The 16572-nt window shown below is 50.6% G+C and overlaps 2 protein-coding genes across 3 annotated transcripts in view; one reads left to right on the forward strand and one right to left on the reverse strand.

Annotated features, from left to right (window-relative positions):
- INO80E (INO80 complex subunit E) lies at window positions 1–9247 on the reverse strand. 2 transcript variants are annotated; one of them, XM_015419554.1, is made up of 7 exons: window positions 9121–9247; window positions 8013–8083; window positions 7352–7404; window positions 5216–5291; window positions 4637–4754; window positions 2563–2691; window positions 1–313 (listed from the first exon to the last, which is right to left on the reverse strand). In XM_015419554.1, exons 1-7 carry the CDS (start codon window positions 9208–9210, stop codon window positions 110–112), a joined length of 741 nt encoding a protein of 246 aa, XP_015275040.1. In that variant the 5' UTR covers window positions 9211–9247; the 3' UTR covers window positions 1–109. The 2 variants fall into 2 exon arrangements, with proteins under 2 accessions (XP_015275040.1, XP_015275041.1); XM_015419555.1 differs by lacking the exon at window positions 2563–2691.
- A 1147-nt stretch (window positions 9248–10394) lies between these two features.
- HIRIP3 (HIRA interacting protein 3) overlaps window positions 10395–16572 on the forward strand; it is a 15902-nt gene continuing 9724 nt past the window's right edge. Inside the window, exons 1-3 of the mRNA XM_015419545.1 lie at window positions 10395–10486; window positions 12570–12690; window positions 12819–12972. Coding sequence (XP_015275031.1) covers window positions 10410–10486; window positions 12570–12690; window positions 12819–12972 — 352 coding nt within the window. The 5' untranslated portion in view covers window positions 10395–10409. The remainder of the gene's footprint in view (window positions 10487–12569; window positions 12691–12818; window positions 12973–16572) is intronic.

The raw sequence follows: 16572 nt of genomic DNA on the forward strand, positions 1-16572 counted from the left end.
TGCATGTTTTTGGAGTCTGTAAACCGCTGGAATAAAATATGGGGCACAGCCCCCACACGTATCGCAAAGAGGCCTGTGTCCTTTAAACAGGGTGTGCCGCTTTCCACGGTTACTCGGGAATGTCAATGACCAGTTCATCGTCACCGTCCAGGGGATCTTCACCGCTTCCCTCCCCTGTGTCACTGAACATCTGATGGGGCACTGTGCTGAGGATGGTGGGTGGTGGAATCTTGGGGGCCCCCCGGGGCGAAGGAAAGGGCAGCCCCACGACTACATTCCCACAGTCGGACATGGAGGTGGGGGGCAGTGGGAGCTGCAGTTAAGAACAGAAAAAGAAACCGTGAGTTGGACAGCGAGCAGAATCTTTCCCCCCCATCCCAGTATGTGAAGAAGGTCTGAGGAGGATGCCTCCACCGCGTGCAATGCCAGAATCTCTGCATACCACCCGTGAAATCCCTTTTTTTTCTTAAAGATCATTAACACCTTTCCTGTAATGATTAAACTGAATTTTCCATTTGGCTCAGGGATCCCCAACCCTTTTGAGCCTGTGGGCACCTTTGGAATTCTGACATAGGATGGTGGGTGCAGCCACAAAATGGCCGCCGCAGGAGGCGAAGCCAGCCACAAAATGGCCGCAGCAGCTTATGTTCAGTCACACAGTAATGATCCTTGTGCTGTGGTGGCAGCTGCTGCCAAAGCAATTTTTTTTAAAAAAATCTGCACAGCCAATCAAATCGTCAACGGCCAATCAGAAGCTCTGCTGGGCAAAAGCCCCGCCTGACACAGCCCACTTCCCAAAAACTTTTAGCAGGCCCCAGGAAAGGTGCTCGTGGGTGCTACGGTGCTCACAGTCACCATGTTGGAGACCCCTGCTCTAAATATATATATATATTTTATGCTGCCATCCTTCAAGGGACTCACAATGGCATTCATGGCTCTCACCCTTTTCTCCTCATGGAAAGTCTGTCAGGTCGATCTGACGCAAGGCCATCCAGTGAGCTTTATGGCTGAGTAGGGACTTGAACCTGGACTCCCAAGTCCTAGTCGGGCACTCGAACCACACCACCACCAAACTGGTGCTACAAATCTTGAAGCTGCCCAGAGTTACGGCATAAGGCAAGCCCTGTATATATCTCCAGACAGCATCGCTACCAAACGGAGCCATGATGCTCTTGCCTCTCAGTGACTTACAGGATGGGCCAGCATCACCGCACAAAGCACTCGGTGCAACCTGAGAACTCCATATCCTCATCCTCCTCTGTCCCACGACATCTGCCTCCCCTCAAAAATCAGTGCATCGCCGCCTCTGTCTCTCAGAGACCGAACGGCGCTATACCGATGGGATCAAGTAATCCCCCAGAATAATCAGAAGAATTATCTCATTCTGCGAGGGAAGGCAAGATTCTCTAACAAGACACTCCTAAAACTACAACTCCCAGGACTCCTTGGGGGAGAAGTCAGGAAAACATAAAGAGGTTTTGGTACCAGTTTTCAAGTCTGTGGCGTAGATGCACCATCACTGTTTGTTCTACAAGCTGCAGTATTCAACCACATTAAATTCAGAGAGGGGACATGGCTCAGTGACAGAACACACGGTTTGCTCACAGGGGATCCCAGGCTCAATCCCTGCTGTCTCATGTAGCAGCTGTTGAGAAAGACCTTTCTCTGCCACACCCTGGACAACTGTTGCTACTCAGAGTAGTTAATACTGAACAGCCTGGATTCCTGGTCTGACTCTGTGCGTTCACAGATCTACCTGGGTTCAAGCCCCGTGCAATTATATCATCTACATTTATAGAATTAAACACATTCCCAAACATATGCTCCTCTCCCCCCTCCCCCAGCCCACATCATCTCCAATCAAGACTGCATTCGATCACTACACCGTGCAAACCTAAAGAGAGTTACACCCTTCTAAGAGGAACAAGAAGAGTTGGATTTATGCGCTGCTCTTCACTCGGAATCTCAGAGTGGCTTACAATCACCTTCCCTTCCTCTCCCCACAAGAGACACCCTGTGAGGTAGGTGGGGCTGAGAGAGCTCCGACAGAACTGCTCATGAGAGAACAGCTCGGAGAGAACTTGTGACTGACCCAAGGTCACCCAGTGGGCTGCATGTGGAGGAGTGGGGAATCAAAACCCGGTTCTCCAGATTAGAGTCTGCCACTCCTAACCGCTCCATTGCCCTAACCAGGATGGCCCAGGGTAGCTTAATCTTCTCAGATCTCAGAAGCTAAGCAGGGTCAGCCCCAGTCAGCACTTGGATGGGAAACCACTAAGGAAGCCGAGAGCGGCTACGCAGAGGCAGGAAATGCAAACCGCCTCTGCTTGTCCCTTGCCTAGAAAACTCCATTCCAGGTTACTGTAAGTTGGCCGCACACAAGTCCATTGAAAGCCAATAGGCTCAGAAAGGGTGCAACTCTGTTCAGGACGGCCCAGTAAACATGCTCCCTGTGTTTCATTCACCACTGTATGTTCGGATTTCAACATGCCTCCAACGCCTAAATGCAGCTACCCGTATGACTCCCCCACACACCCCCACACCCCGCAATCCTGACGGTACCTTGAGCTTGCGGGGCCTCGGGGGCCTCCGGGCAGAGCGGGTAGCGCTGGTGTCAGGTTGAGGCGCCCCAGCCTCAGGCCCCAGAGCCAAGTAGTCGGAGGGGAAGGGAGCATAAGGGGGCGAGGCCAGCTGGGGGGGGGAGGGGTGGTGGGAAGGAAGAGATGGGATAAGAAATCAAATGATGAGTGATGAGCATGCAAGTCCTGGAATGGGGGTGGAGGAGGGCTTCTGAATTAATACTTCACAGAGCCACACAAATAGCAACACACGTCTATCGGAGACCTCGGCTGCTGTACTCTTCAGGGGCGCGCGATCGGTTCTAAGACACCCCATGTTATTTTAGGTCAAGTCTTTGCTGGAGTTGCACTCCATTCCCCTTCTCTCCGGCAAGGCCGCTTGCGTCGTCCATACATGCACACGTACGCAAAAACCCAACCAACCACACACGTGCGTCAGTCTAGCCCCAACACTCCGCACCCCGGGACGTCGCCACACCAGCCACAAGCAACTGACGCTGCCTCACTGAGGCCTACTCTAAAACGAAACTTCTGCAAAGAAATGGAAGAGGCTCCTGTCCTCCCCGCACCCCCAACACGCCATGCGACCTCTGGGCAAGACAGACATGAAGATGGAGCTTCTGCCTACCCCCAGGCAGCGTCACGTCGACATCTACAACTAAATGTCGTGAGAGAAAACAATGAGGTGAAATGGAGGTGACCTGAAGGCGGCTGAAGGGAAGGGGGTGTGGGGTAGCCCGAGGCAACAAACAGCCTAAGGGTGTCCGCTTCGCCTCAGCTAGGGTCAGGGCCTTCTCTGTCCTGGCCCCTACCTGGTGGGACAGGCTCCCACTTGAAATCAGGGCCTTGCGGAACTCACGACAGTTCCGCATGGCCTGTAAAACGGAGCTGTCGCACCGGGCTCTTAGCTGAGGCGGCGGACACCCAAGTAGCTGGCCTCCCTGTACAGAGCCCATATATTTATTTTTATTTATTTATTTCATTCGGCTTATATACCGCTCCTTCCCAAAGGCTCGGAGAGGTTTACAGAGAAGTATTTAACGTATCTATCTAGGGCCACACTGTACAGGGGAGAAATGAAAGCCTACCAGGCACCCGAGCAGGGTGTGTTCATGGTGGGCTCTTCCTCAAGTCGATGGTGTCTCGGCGGGATCTTCCGGTAGCGACTCCTTCTGGGCGGACCTTTGTGGTGCGCGGCTCTGCAACGGTCGCAGCACTGGTCTCTGTCCTTATTGGCTCCGACCGTGCTGCGTTGCTGCGTATAGAGACTGCCATGTATAGAGGTGGCCTAGATCATCTATCTACGGAGTCTTGGGGTTATGTCGATGCGACTCCAGTATCATCTGTCTGGTTTCGGGGGGGGGGGGTTGAATTACTGCTCACCATCTTTTAACTGTTTCTGGTTTTCGTTGTTTTCGGATTAACTGCGTAAACTGGTTTTTATTGTTCTATGCTTTGATGTTACTGGCCCTGAGCCTGTTTGGGAAGGGCGGGATAGAAATTCACAAAATGAATGAATGAATAAATAAATCATCCCGTGGCAATTCTCCTGCCCTTGAAATCTGGACGGCCATTTTGGGAAAGAGCAGAGAAATAGTTGTGCTCATAGCAGACACGGCCAAGTTAGGGTGTGTGTAGGTGTCCTACTAAAACTGGGAGTTCTACCAGAGGTACTGAGGAAAACGTAAGCAAAATGCCCTATCCACAGTTGGCAGTCGCTTTCAAAAGCCAACACAGCCATGCTGAATAGGATGCAAGACTGGTATGTCGACGCTCCGTGTGGCACCGTGGGTCTAGGACAACCAATGAAGTTTATCAGCTATAACTGAGAAACCTCCACCACCGTTTTGATTCTAGGCAGCGTTATCGTTATGGCAGCCATGTTAAAGGTCTGTTGGACGCAATGAAAACTTGCCCAAGGCATCTCTGACATTGGAAGGGAACTCTTCAAAGTCCTTTCCCAGCGTACTGCATGTGATGGCTTTGGGAACCAAGGGTTGATTTGGGCAACATATTCTACCTAGCTCTATGACCCACTGAAAGATGGAGCTACTCACAGAAGTCAAATAGGGGGATGGTGTCCCTGATGCTGGAAGCCCAAAGCCAGACGTCGGCTGGAGGGAAAGTCCTGAAGATGAAGGGGATGAGGCACTGCCAAGTTGGGGACTTCGTTTTCTGTAGGCAAAGAGATTTGCAGGTGAACGTTTGCCACGAATGCATGCCACAATGAGTGCACTGCCATGACCTCCTATACAGGTTTGCCCATGGCGCTAATGGAATCATATTGGGTGTGCTTTTTAATGCACGATAAGCAGAGCAGAGCAACAATCTTTGCTTCTGGACAGGATCACCCTGTGGCCCATATCTGAAGTGGTCATGCTATGCCATGCAAGAAACCAACACAGGGTCTTTCTGCCTTCTAACCAACAGGGCCGCCATTTTGAGAGCAGGCTGAGATTAGCCAAAGAGAAGGATTCTACCCCACTAATTCAGCCAAACAAAACGTACATCTTCACCTGTGGTCAGTGGCAGCCATCCTAGGCACTGGCAATTATCCATTGGCTTGCAGGCCAAGGCAGCCATCTTGGGCACTGGCAATTACCCACTGGCTTGGAGGCCAAGGCTACTCCACTCACCTCTTTAGAGACGGCTGATCCGCTCCTTTGGGCATCTCCCCATCGCTATTGTCGGAGGAGGCTGTCGCTTCTGAATCTGAAACAGAAATTTCTTTCAGGTGGATCTGTAGGCCACACTTCGGCCAGGGAATACATGAGGATTATGTTGTGAGGTAGATTAGGCGGAGGGTAGTGACTCAGCCAAGATGACCCAATGAGCTTCAGGACTGAGTGGAATTCTGAACTCATGTTTTCCTAATCAACGCCCAAGAAACTCTCTCTGCACTTCCCAGAGCCCTCAGACCTGATCTGTCTCCCCTTTCCATCTTGCACTTTAAATCGCAGGATGAGGGTAAACCGTTCCTTCAAAGTCTTAACTACAAGAATTTTTACCACCACACTTCCTTAAACTATTTCTGGTTCTGGCATAATCGCGATGCTGACTGGACTAAATAAGCAGTTCCGCAAACTTAAGTTTTATCAGTGCCGTTATTATGAGCCTGCAGAAGCAAAAACGACAACAGCCACAAAACAGCACGGTTTCATCAAATCCCATTTTCCCCTCATTCTCTCCCAAATTAATCCTGAGCCTCAAAGGTTAGCCCCAATAGGCGTACGCCTTTTAAATGAGTCCACAGAAGCTATAAGGTCACAGACACACACACACACACACACACAAATCTTATCACTTGCTGCCTCAAACTTGTATCACAGGGCCATCCTAAAACAAAGCAATCCCTTCTAAATTCATCGGTTTACAAAGGCGCAACTCTGTTTAGGATTGCACTGTTAGTTGTTTATAGTATACAGCCAGACTAACAGAGGAAGAGGGGTGCCAAACGCTCTTCTTGTTGTTTTTTTAAAGCTTTCTCGCCTGATCACTTTGAAACAAATTTCACTCACCACAGGCAACCAGGTGAGTGGCTTTTTCCAAGCCTGTTTATACTGATAGACTCCAATGTAGCAGCTGCCATGCACTCTAAATAACAAGTATTAGAAAACTTCCTGACATTACTTTCCCTGCTCAGAGGTTGCCAGCCTCCAGGTGGGGCCTGGAGAGCTCCCGCTTTTACAACTGATCTCCAGCTGACAGCGATCAGCTCCCCTGGTAGGGTTGCCAAGTACCTACCTATGAACCGGCAAGGGACACATGCTTCCCCGCCGGAAGATTCTTGCTTGTAACACCGGCGCTGCACTATTCCGTTACCCAGACGTGACGTAGGCACGTAGCTGGGCGACACTCTGGTAATGGAGCTGGAAACTCAATGGTACCATCGAGTTTCCAGCCCCATTGCTAGAGCGTCGCCCGGCTAGGTGCCTACGTCATGTCTGGGCGACGGAATAGTGCAGCGCCCGTGTTTTCCCTGCGGGAATGGTCCCGTGAAGAACTACATATCCCCTGCCAAATCAAGGTAAGTACTTGGGAGCAGTGTTCCCTCTAAGCTGAGTTAGTGTGAGCTAGCTCACCGTTTTTTAGCCTCCGGCTCACACATCTTTGCCTTAGCTCAGGAAGGAGGGCTCCAGAGCAAACTGATGCAGGAGCCAAATGGCTCGCTCACAACTTCCTGCTCACAAGACTCCACAGCTTAGAGGGAACATTGCTTGGGAGCCCTGTCCCCTGGAGACAATGGCTGCTTTGAAGGGGGGACTCTGTGGCATCGTGCCATGCCGAGGCCCCTCCCCAAACTCCGCCCTCTCCTGGATCCACCCCCAAAGTCTCCAGGTATTTTCCAACCCTGACCTGGTAACCCTAGTTGGAAGGGACCTCCAGGGTCTTTCTCAGATTGAAAACCGCCATTCAGCACGGTGTAGTGGTGGTTAGGAGCAGCAGACTCTAATCTGGAGAACCGGGTTTGATTCCCCACTCCACATGAAGCCTGCTGGGTGACCTTGGGCCAGTCACAGTTCTCTCAGAATTCTCTCAGCCCCACCAGCTTCACAAGGTGCCTGCTGTGGGGAGAGGAAGGGAAGGTGGCTGTAAGCTGCACTGAGACTCCTTACGACAGAGAAAAGCGGGGTATAAAAACAAAGCCTACTTCATTCAAACAGCAAAACTCTGAAACAGTAACCTGTCCCCTAGCGATCTTTGAACTACCCTATATACAAGGACTTGGGGGGCACCCCCCCACCCGCAAACACACCTGAGCCTCAACTTACCTGACGATTCTTCATCCACATTCTCGTACTGGAGCAGGCGATCAAGTAGAAAACTGGAGGGAAGAAACAGGCAGAAGCAGAGATTATACTAACTCCAATCCAGTGCCTCTGTTTCTAAAAAGAGAGCATGGCAAAGCTCACTTCTCTTTGGGAGCTTCCCCAACTACTCTCAAAATCCTGCTCCTCAGTCCTAAATCTGTGAAGGAAAAAGCACTCTGCGCATACTCAGAAACACTTTTTCTTTCTTGTTACTGCACATCACCTTACTCTTCTGGCATCACAGAGATTCCAAGTCTGAGTGCTCGGTAACTTTGGCCCAAACTGAATGCTGTCCCTTCACACCTTAAGGGGGCGTCCCCCACTCAGCCCTCCCCCTCCACTACTGAGTTGCCACCTTTTTTTTCCTGAAAGGACTCCTGCCCTATGGAAACAGCCCTGTTTCCAGCAGAAATGAGACAGGGCTCTTTTCACCAGCGTGAGATGCAATGATGAAGGAAAGGCCAGTTGAATTCTCTCCAGTCATGCGCTTGTTAAGGACAGAGGACGCTTGCCAGGGGGGAAAACCAAACTAAAGCAAAAAAACCTGGCGGCCCTCTTCCGCTCTCCCACCCAGGATTATTCCACAATTTCAGCTCCCACCCCTCCCACCCCTCCAGCCCACCTTTTATCACGTGAAACTTTTAAGAGTTTTCTTTGTGCTTTTCTCAGCTCTTCCTGGAAACATTCCTGTTCCTGTGGAGTTACAACAGAGACTTGGTGAGAGCCAGAAAGCCACCCCACACAGCGGCTCTGTACCAGCCACTGTGCCTCAGGGAGGCAGTTCTGGGGGCAAATAAAAGGCACCAAATTGTCAGTGAAAAGTGCAAAGAGCCTCTTGGGGCACACATAGTAGTAGTAGTCATTAATATAATAAGAATAAGAATAGATAGCCCACACCAACAGGCAGTTAAAAGTGCTTCACAACAATCTTAAAAAGTAGGCCAACGCCATCCCCATTTTACACACAAAAAGCCTCTTTGCAATCCAGTTTAACAAGAGGTTGCACAGATACAAACTTTGGCCTCGGCCAGCCCAATGTTCCCTCTAAGCTGTGGAGTCTTGTGAGCAAAAATTCTACTTTATGAGCTACTGGCATTAATGTTGTGAGCAAGTGATTTGGCTACTGCATAAATTAGTTTGCTCTGGAGCCCATCCCTTCCTGAGCTAAGACAAAAATGTGTGAGCCGGAGGCTAAAAAACTGTGAGCTAGCTCACTCTAACTCAGCTTAGAGGGAACACTGGCCAGCACCCCCTTTAAATTAGGTCTAAGTCTACAAAATCCTGTGAACGCTTTCCAGGGACCCCGTCCCACTGAAGTAGTCCTCTCTCTGCTCCCCTGAGGTCACCAGACTGTCCGGCTCCAGGATTTTCGGATCGACCCCCATATAAACACAAACTCAAATCTGAAGGTGCAACAACAATGGCCCTTGAACACAGAAGAACCAGTAAGTCTAAACTTCCTCATCTCCCCGCAACACAGACCGTGGACCTGATCCAATACAGAGCGGACGGCCCTTGAACCCAAGAGCGCTTGTTATTTCGGGGGCACTTTAAATCTGAAACATTTTAATTCAGCACAGACACACACACACACCCCTTTCCCCGCCACTTAAAGCGCTCCGCTTATTTCTCCCTCCCAGTCTCATCTGCCTCCAAAACATTGGGGCTCCTCCTGCTGTCTTCTCCACCCCATCCCCCCCAAAAAGCCAAACCCTTCCCCTACTCCTCACATAGATCAGGAACTTGAGCCTCCTTTTCAGGGCCCTGTAACGCCTCTTGTAGCCCCCGCCACCAGGATCAGGCTCTCCTGCCCCATTCATGCCCAGCCGGGGAGTAATTTGGGACAGGAACGAGGTGCAAGGAGGACACCAGCTAGAGGGAAAGAACTGCAATTCCCAGAAGGCCCCAGGAAAGAGGCGGGGGGAAGATAGGACACAGCAAAACTACGACTCCCGGCATGCAACAGGAGAAGGGGCGGGCCGAGACGGCCGGTGTCAGCGGGTGACAGCAATCGCAGAGCAGGGCGGTGCAACCTTCGCAACAGCTCAGTCAGCGAAGGCAAATCTCAGCGCCGGTGGTATCCTTGCTAGTCTGTGGCAGCAATTAAAAAGTGTGCAGTTTCTGGTTTTTTCCTTTAATTTTAGCTATTCAGTGATCTGAATCCTGGCGTGATCTGGTGCATGGGGTCGCAAAGAGTCGGACTCGACTGTGCGACTGAACAGCAACAAAATTCAGTGTTCAGAACGCAGGGTGCATATTTCTGACTTACGCAGAACTCTTCCTCAGGCTGCATATTCAGGTTTTCTTTTTTTTTTTTAAGTATGACGTAGCTGACTGACCGTGAGCACGATGGTGGTCAACCCGGTTTATTCGTTGTCTGCAGGAGCTTTTTCAAAACTGGTCAGTCAGCTTCAGCCCCAGCGGAAGAAAAAATTTTGCCCCACAAGCCACCAAATCCTGCCTACGGGCCTGTGCAGAACGCTTTCGGTTTTCAAAATGGGAAGGAATCGTGCCGGGTTGCGTACTTTTTGGCAGGACAACGGGCGCCCAGCTCCCATGCATATAATGAAAAGAGATTCCCTATGGGGTGAATATGTACGTCAATAACTCTCAACGGCCCCCAATTCACCTTGCCATATTAGGAAAACCTTTTCGAACGGCCCTCGCAATCTGAAAAAGTGTGCATGCACACGAAAGTTTACACGCAGAATTAAATTTTGTTGGTCTTAAAAAGTGTCACGGGACCGCCCTCCCAGTCTGGCACCTGCTATATAGTCCCTAAGAACAAAGACTACGTTTCCCATGATTACAAGCAGGTCGCCCGCTCCTTTCCAACGACGACTGCATCTTCATTAAAAAAAACAGAAGCGCGAAAGAGGGCGTAACCGCTCATTCGGAACTACATTTCCCGTCGTGCAGCATGCGTTTGCCGCCCCTTGTCGTGTGGACTACATTTCCTATAAGGTCTTGCGGGGAAGAAGGAAGACGTTAGCCTGGAGGACTCCCATGGCGGGAAATCATGGCAACGCTCGCTGTAGTGGAGCAGGGCATGGAAAGATTCGTCAAGGGTCTCTTCCAGGGGAGTCCTGATCTCAGGTGGGACAGGCCGGACTCCTGGGCTCCCCCTCGAGAGCGTTGGCGGGGACCGGGAAGCGCTGTGCACTGGGACTGTCTGGCTTAATTCGAGGTAGCTGGTGGTGATTCTCCAGGGCAGTGATGAGGCTCAGTGGCTCGTGAACCACATGTGGCTCTTTGGCTTGCCTCCTGTGGCTCTTCTCCGCGCCGTTTCCCAGTGTGGCACCTGCCATATATTCCAGGAAAGTGGCCAGGGTCGTGGCTCAGTAGTGCTTATGGCTGGTAGGCAATCCCCACCTGGAAACGCTGGAGGATGGGTAAATTGCAAGCCTCCCTGAGCTGTGGGCCCTATACCAGGGATGGTCGTTTGGTGTAGTGGTTCAGAGTGCAGACTCGAATCTGGGAGGCCTGGGTTTGGTTCCCCACTCCTCCACATGCAGCTGCTGGTGTGACCCTGGGTCAGTTACAAGTTCTTTCAGACCTGTTCTCTCAAGGGCAGTTCTTGAGAGCGCTTTCTCAGCCCCACCTGCCTCACAAGCTGTCTGTTGTGGGGAGGGAAGGAGACTGTAAGCGGCTCTGAGACTCCCGAGTGAAGGGTGGAGTATAAATCCAACTCTACTTCTTCCATCATCCTCTGCAACCTCTGTGCCGTCATTCCAGCATCTAGGCAGGTGTTGGGAGGAGAGCAAGCTGGCCAAAACCAGGGCGGGGCAGCCAACTGGGGAAAGAGCACACTGGTCAGAAGGGGAGGGTGGAGATCTTATTTAGAGTGAGAAGGCAGAGAGGGAAGGCCTTCCCGTCAGTGTAGACACACCGGGGCTTGCTAAGGTTCAGCATTGGTGGGGAGAGACAGCCCTAACTGCTCAGAGGTGGTAATTTAAAAGGTTGCTGTCAATGTTCCCTCTAAGCTCTGGAGTCTTGTGAGCAAAAATTCTCCTTTGTGAGCGACTGGCATGAAAGTTGTGAGCGAGGGATCTGGCTACTGCGTCAATTAGTTTACTCTGGAGCCATCCTTCCTGAGCAAAGACAAAAATGTGTGAGCTGGAGGCTTAAAAACTATGAGCTAGCTCACACTAACTCAGCTTAGAGGGAACACTGGTTGCTGTTATATATGTAGTGTTAATAGCTGTATCTTATATTATTGTATGTATATATTTGGTGGAGTAGCATACAGGGCATACTTTAATCACATGGCTCTTTTGTGTGTGTGGTAAGTGGTGACTTATAGCGATCCTGTGAATTAATGATCTCCAAAATGGAGGTCATTTAAAAAATGGAGCAGAGGTCCAGCAGTGGCTATGAGCCACAAGGTATTCATGGAACACTCTTGTCTGGGAGAGTTCTTGGTGCCTGGGGGGGGGGGCAAGGGGGGGGGGGCTTCTGGGGTTCTGGACCCACTGGTGGGCCTCCTGATGGCACCAGGGTTTTGACACAGTCTGTTGGGCTGGATGGACCACTGACCTGACCCAGCATGGCTTCCCTTATGTTCTTATGCCCTATCTTTGACAGCCTTGTTCACGTCTTGCAACCTGAGGGCTTCCTTGACCGAGTCAATCCGGCTCGTGTTGAGTGAGTCTCCCTGTTTTCCTACTACCTTCAACTTTTCTTAGCATTGTTGTCTTTTGCCAATGGCTCTTGTCTTCTCGTAATGTGACCAGTGGCTCTTTTGGTTGATGGTGGTTTTGAATGTGGCTGTCTCTGAGCTGCGGAGTCAGTACCACTGAACTGTGGTCTGGCTTAGTCCCCAGATGCATTTGCAGTGGGATGTGGATAGCAGAAATAAAAGGTGGGAGTGCACAGAGTGGTTTTGTCTTGATGTTGAAGGAAACCCCAACCAGGACTCCCCTCATATCAGGGGTTTTGGTGGAGAAGGGCTTTTAGATCAGAAGGTGTGAATTTCAAGGCCTCAGAAATGGGGGGCTCTGCAAGATGGCTGAACAGCTGATAGAGAAGTGCTAAACTCTAAGGAAGGGATCCTGGGATTCCTTTGACCCCCCACCTGAGACGACATCACAAGGCCTACCTTAGCTTCTTGTACTCATTTGATGGTGTAAGATGTGAATAGTCTGCAAATGCCTGCCTTGCTGTTTCGGTCACATTGCAGCACCCTTACTCACGCCATCGTGCGGAAAAAATATCTCACTCACATTGGAAAGGAGACTTTGACCAAAGAGGAGAAAGACCAGCTCAAACGGCTGATAGAGAAAGAACTGCTCCAGATTCAGGTACAAGCAGTGATGCCGGGGGGGGGGGGGGGGGGCTCAGGGAACAGCTTGTGTGGAGAGGAAGGATGGGTCCTGCCATTTGAGGAAGGGGAGACGATCCACATCTTTATTTCACCACCTGGTTGCAGATTGAAGATTCTGGCGACGAAGGGTTATTGACTAAATGGAAGCCTTCAGCCGATTCCGGGGGCCAAAAGAGAACCCTTTGCATCTCGGATAGCTCTGGAGATGAGGTAGAAAGCAGACGTGAGCGGAAGAAGCGGCGAACTGTGAAGGAGTTGGGTAAGTGGTGAGGTTGGGAATGTGAACCCATCCTCTCCTGTGCAAATGCAGTTAGAGGGCTGGCTTCCGTCACTCTTGGCCAACGGTAGATGAGCATTCCTGAAGGGCAGCTATATCTTATTGATCTGATTTGTTTATTAAAGCATTTCTGTCCCACCTGAGCTGGATAGCCCAGGCTGGTCTGATCTTGTCAGCTCTCGGAAGCTAAGTCGGTCTGGCCCTGGCTAGTATCTGGATGGAAGGCCACCAAGGGATACCAGGGTTGTGATGCAGTGTCAGGCAATGGCAAACCACCTCTGAATGTCTCTTGCCTCGTAAACCCTGCCATAATTCAGTTGTGACTTGACGGCACTCTCCCCCACTACCGTTCCACCTTTCCTCCTGGTTCAAGGAGGTTTGTGATAATAGTTATAAACATTTTCAGTTAAAACCAGAATAAAGGAGCAAACCCCAAATCTCTCCCCTTTGCACCCTTAAAAGATGCCTGTCATTCAGAGCCCCCTGGCAAATTACAGTAGATAATGGTGTGAGTACAATACAAAAGCTTGATGCAAATGTTCTTGAACACCGTTTTGGCTACGTTCCTGGAATGTTTTCTCTTCAAGGTGTCTTGATAGAGCTATGAAGGGGAAAAGCGGACTAAAAAGTCTTCGTTTCTCAGGCTCCTAAATAGTATTTATCACTCCTTCGTTTAAAAACGTGTGGATCCAAGGAATACAATAGTGAGAAGACACTAGAGAGACATTGCGTTGATCCACATTATTGCCATTCCTGCAGTTCTCCGTCAAGAGATTGGTGATGAACACCCACAGAGAGATAGAGGCCCCGGTCACACGGAGGATTTGCCACGCCAAAGGCATGAATGTCAGGCAGATTTTCGGGGCGCGATCACACTGCAACATCTGGGAAGCGTAGCGTACCCGTGGCCAACCCGTGGTGTCCCCCCGAAGATGCGCAGTAAAAAAGTACCTCGGATAGTGCACTAGTATCCGGAAAACGTGGGGCAGGGGCGGGCGTCTGATCACGGGAGCGCTAGTATCCCGTGGCATCCGGCGCCCGTCCACGTCCCATCGCAAACCGGATGTTTTTCGTAAGCGCATGTGCACAAACACATAACTGAAAGCAGTGCTGCTGCACGGAACTGCACATCTGCACAAATGCAAAACGCTTGTCGCGCCATACCTTTGCTGCGCTCCAGCATCGCCAGCTAACAGCCTAAGTGTGAAGACTTGGGGGACCGTGTGATCGGGCTACCGCTCTTTATTTTGCTCCGGGGCGAACAGCCACGCCTCCCCTCCCTTCCCCCCCCCGCATTATCTGGCCCATGTGACCGGGGCCAGAGTTGATAAAGATATCCGAAACCGCTTGTTAATCCTAGGAAAGCGTGTTCTCTTTATCTCTTGTATTCCTTGGGTCCACACGTTTTAAACGAAGGGGTGATAAATGCTATTTAGGAGCTTGAGAAATGGGGACTTTTTAGAAGAAGAAGAGAAGAGAGAGAAGAGATTGGATTTATACCCCGCCCTTCACTACCCAAAGGTGTCTCAGAGTGGCTTACAAACTCCTTTTCCTTCCCCTCCCCACAACAGACACCCTGTGAGGTAGGTGGGGCTGAGAGAGCTCTGACAGAAGCTGCTCTTTCGTCAAGAACAGCTGTGCCAGAGTTATGGCTTGTCCAAGGTCATCCAGCAGGTGCAAGTGGAGGAGTGGGGAATCAAACCCGGTTCTCCCAGATTAGAGTCCGCGCACTTAACCACTACACCAAACTTGCTTTTTAGTCTGCTTTTCCACTTCATAGCTCTATCAAGACGCCTTGAAGAGAAAACATTCCAGGAACGTAGCCAAAACTGTTAAGAACATTTGCATCAAGCTTTCGTACATTATCTACTGACTTTGCCTATGTTTATGGCATGTACTTTACCTAAGGGTGATTGTTGTGTAATATAAGAAATTTGCATTATAAACACTATAAAAAGTACAACCAAGTATGTTAAAGTCACAGAACAGTGGTTTTCTTTGGTGAGCTTGTTTTATGTTTCCCATTGTGTTCACACTGAAGCCTATCTTGTTTTTGATACCTTCAACCCCTGGGAAATTAGGCTGGCCTTGGCAACCGCTTCTGAAGATCTCCAGGGAAGGGCCCCTCCGTCACCTCTTCAGGGGGGCTGATTCCACATTCCCGAAGCCACAGTGGAAAAGACTAGGCTCTGGTCGATGCCAGACGGGCCAGGCCACTGGGTGATCGTAGCCGGTGTACAGGGACATACGGAAGGAGATGGTCCTTCAAATACTTTGATTACCGATCTTTCATTGCAAAGTTCGGTCACGTAATGGAGTCCCTCTGCATATCTGAAGGTGCACGGTCTAGTTTTATCTGGCTGTCATGTGTCCCGTGATTCCGTCAGGCACTTCCTTCTGCATACCCAGCCGGTCGGTATAATAAGACAGAGGAGGGGAGGGTCTGTGGCTCAGCATAGAGGGTCTGCTTCGCAGGCAGAAGGTCGCGGGTTCCATCCCCGGCTTCTCCAGGCCGAGGCTTTCAAAGAGCAGGTGCTGAGAAAAACCTTTCTCTGCTGCAGACCTGCAGAAACCTCACGCCACGTGGAGCTAGAGAGACCATCCTTTTTTATTATTAGCATGAGAGAGGCAGAATAATTTGGACACAAAGACAGGAGGCAGATTGCTGCTGGGGGGGGGGAGAAAAGAAGAAGAAGAGATTGGATTTATACCCCGCCCTTCACTTGGAGTCTCAGAGCGGCTTACAAACTCCTTTCCCTTCCCCTCCCCACAACAGATACCCTGTGAGGTGGGTGGGGCTGAGAGAACTCTGCCACAAACTGCTCTTTTTCAAGGACAGCTGTGCCAGAACTTGTGACTGACCCAAGGTCACATCAGCAGGTGCAAGTGGAGGAGTGGGGAATCAAACCCGGTTCCCCCAGATTAGAGTCCGCGCACTTAACCACGACACCAAGCAAATGAGACAAGCAACGGTTCCACTGAAAACTGTCACTTTCTGACAGGGCCGTTTTGTTTCCAACGTGTTTCGAATGTGTATGTTTGGTGGGGGAATGAAAAGCTTCTCTCCCCCCTCACTTAAAAAAAATGGATCACTGAGGTATGGCTGCCTAGTGTGGGCTCTGTAGCCCTGGGAACCGTATCGTAGATGGAATCTCTTTATGTAGAGTTTATAAATCGTTGTCGTTCATCGCCAGCTGAAAAATCAGCAGCTTTGCAGATAGAAGGCTGGATACATGAGCCCGGGAAGCTGCGTTGTACTGAGTCAGACCCCTGGGCCCATCAAGGTCAGTCTTGTCCACTCAGGCTGGCAGCCGCTCCCCAGAGTCTCAGGCTGAGGTCGTTTCACGTCCCCTCCTGCCTGGTTCTCTTAACCGGAGATGCCGGGGATTGAACCTGGGACCTTCTGCATGCCAAGCAGGTGCGCTACCACTGAGCCATGGGGGGAAAAAAGTCTTAAAAAGCTGATCTTCTAACAGTAAGCAGAAGTCTTGCATTGTTAAATCCGAAGTTATTGTCCCCTTTTTAAGGATCCCCATGAGGAGGGTTCCCTTCTTTGAATTAAACCTTGTTGGTCTTAAAGGT

Source organism: Gekko japonicus, unplaced genomic scaffold, assembly GCF_001447785.1.
Source record: "Gekko japonicus isolate JY-2015 unplaced genomic scaffold, Gekko_japonicus_V1.1 scaffold923, whole genome shotgun sequence".
Taxonomy (NCBI): Eukaryota; Metazoa; Chordata; class Lepidosauria; order Squamata; family Gekkonidae; genus Gekko; species Gekko japonicus.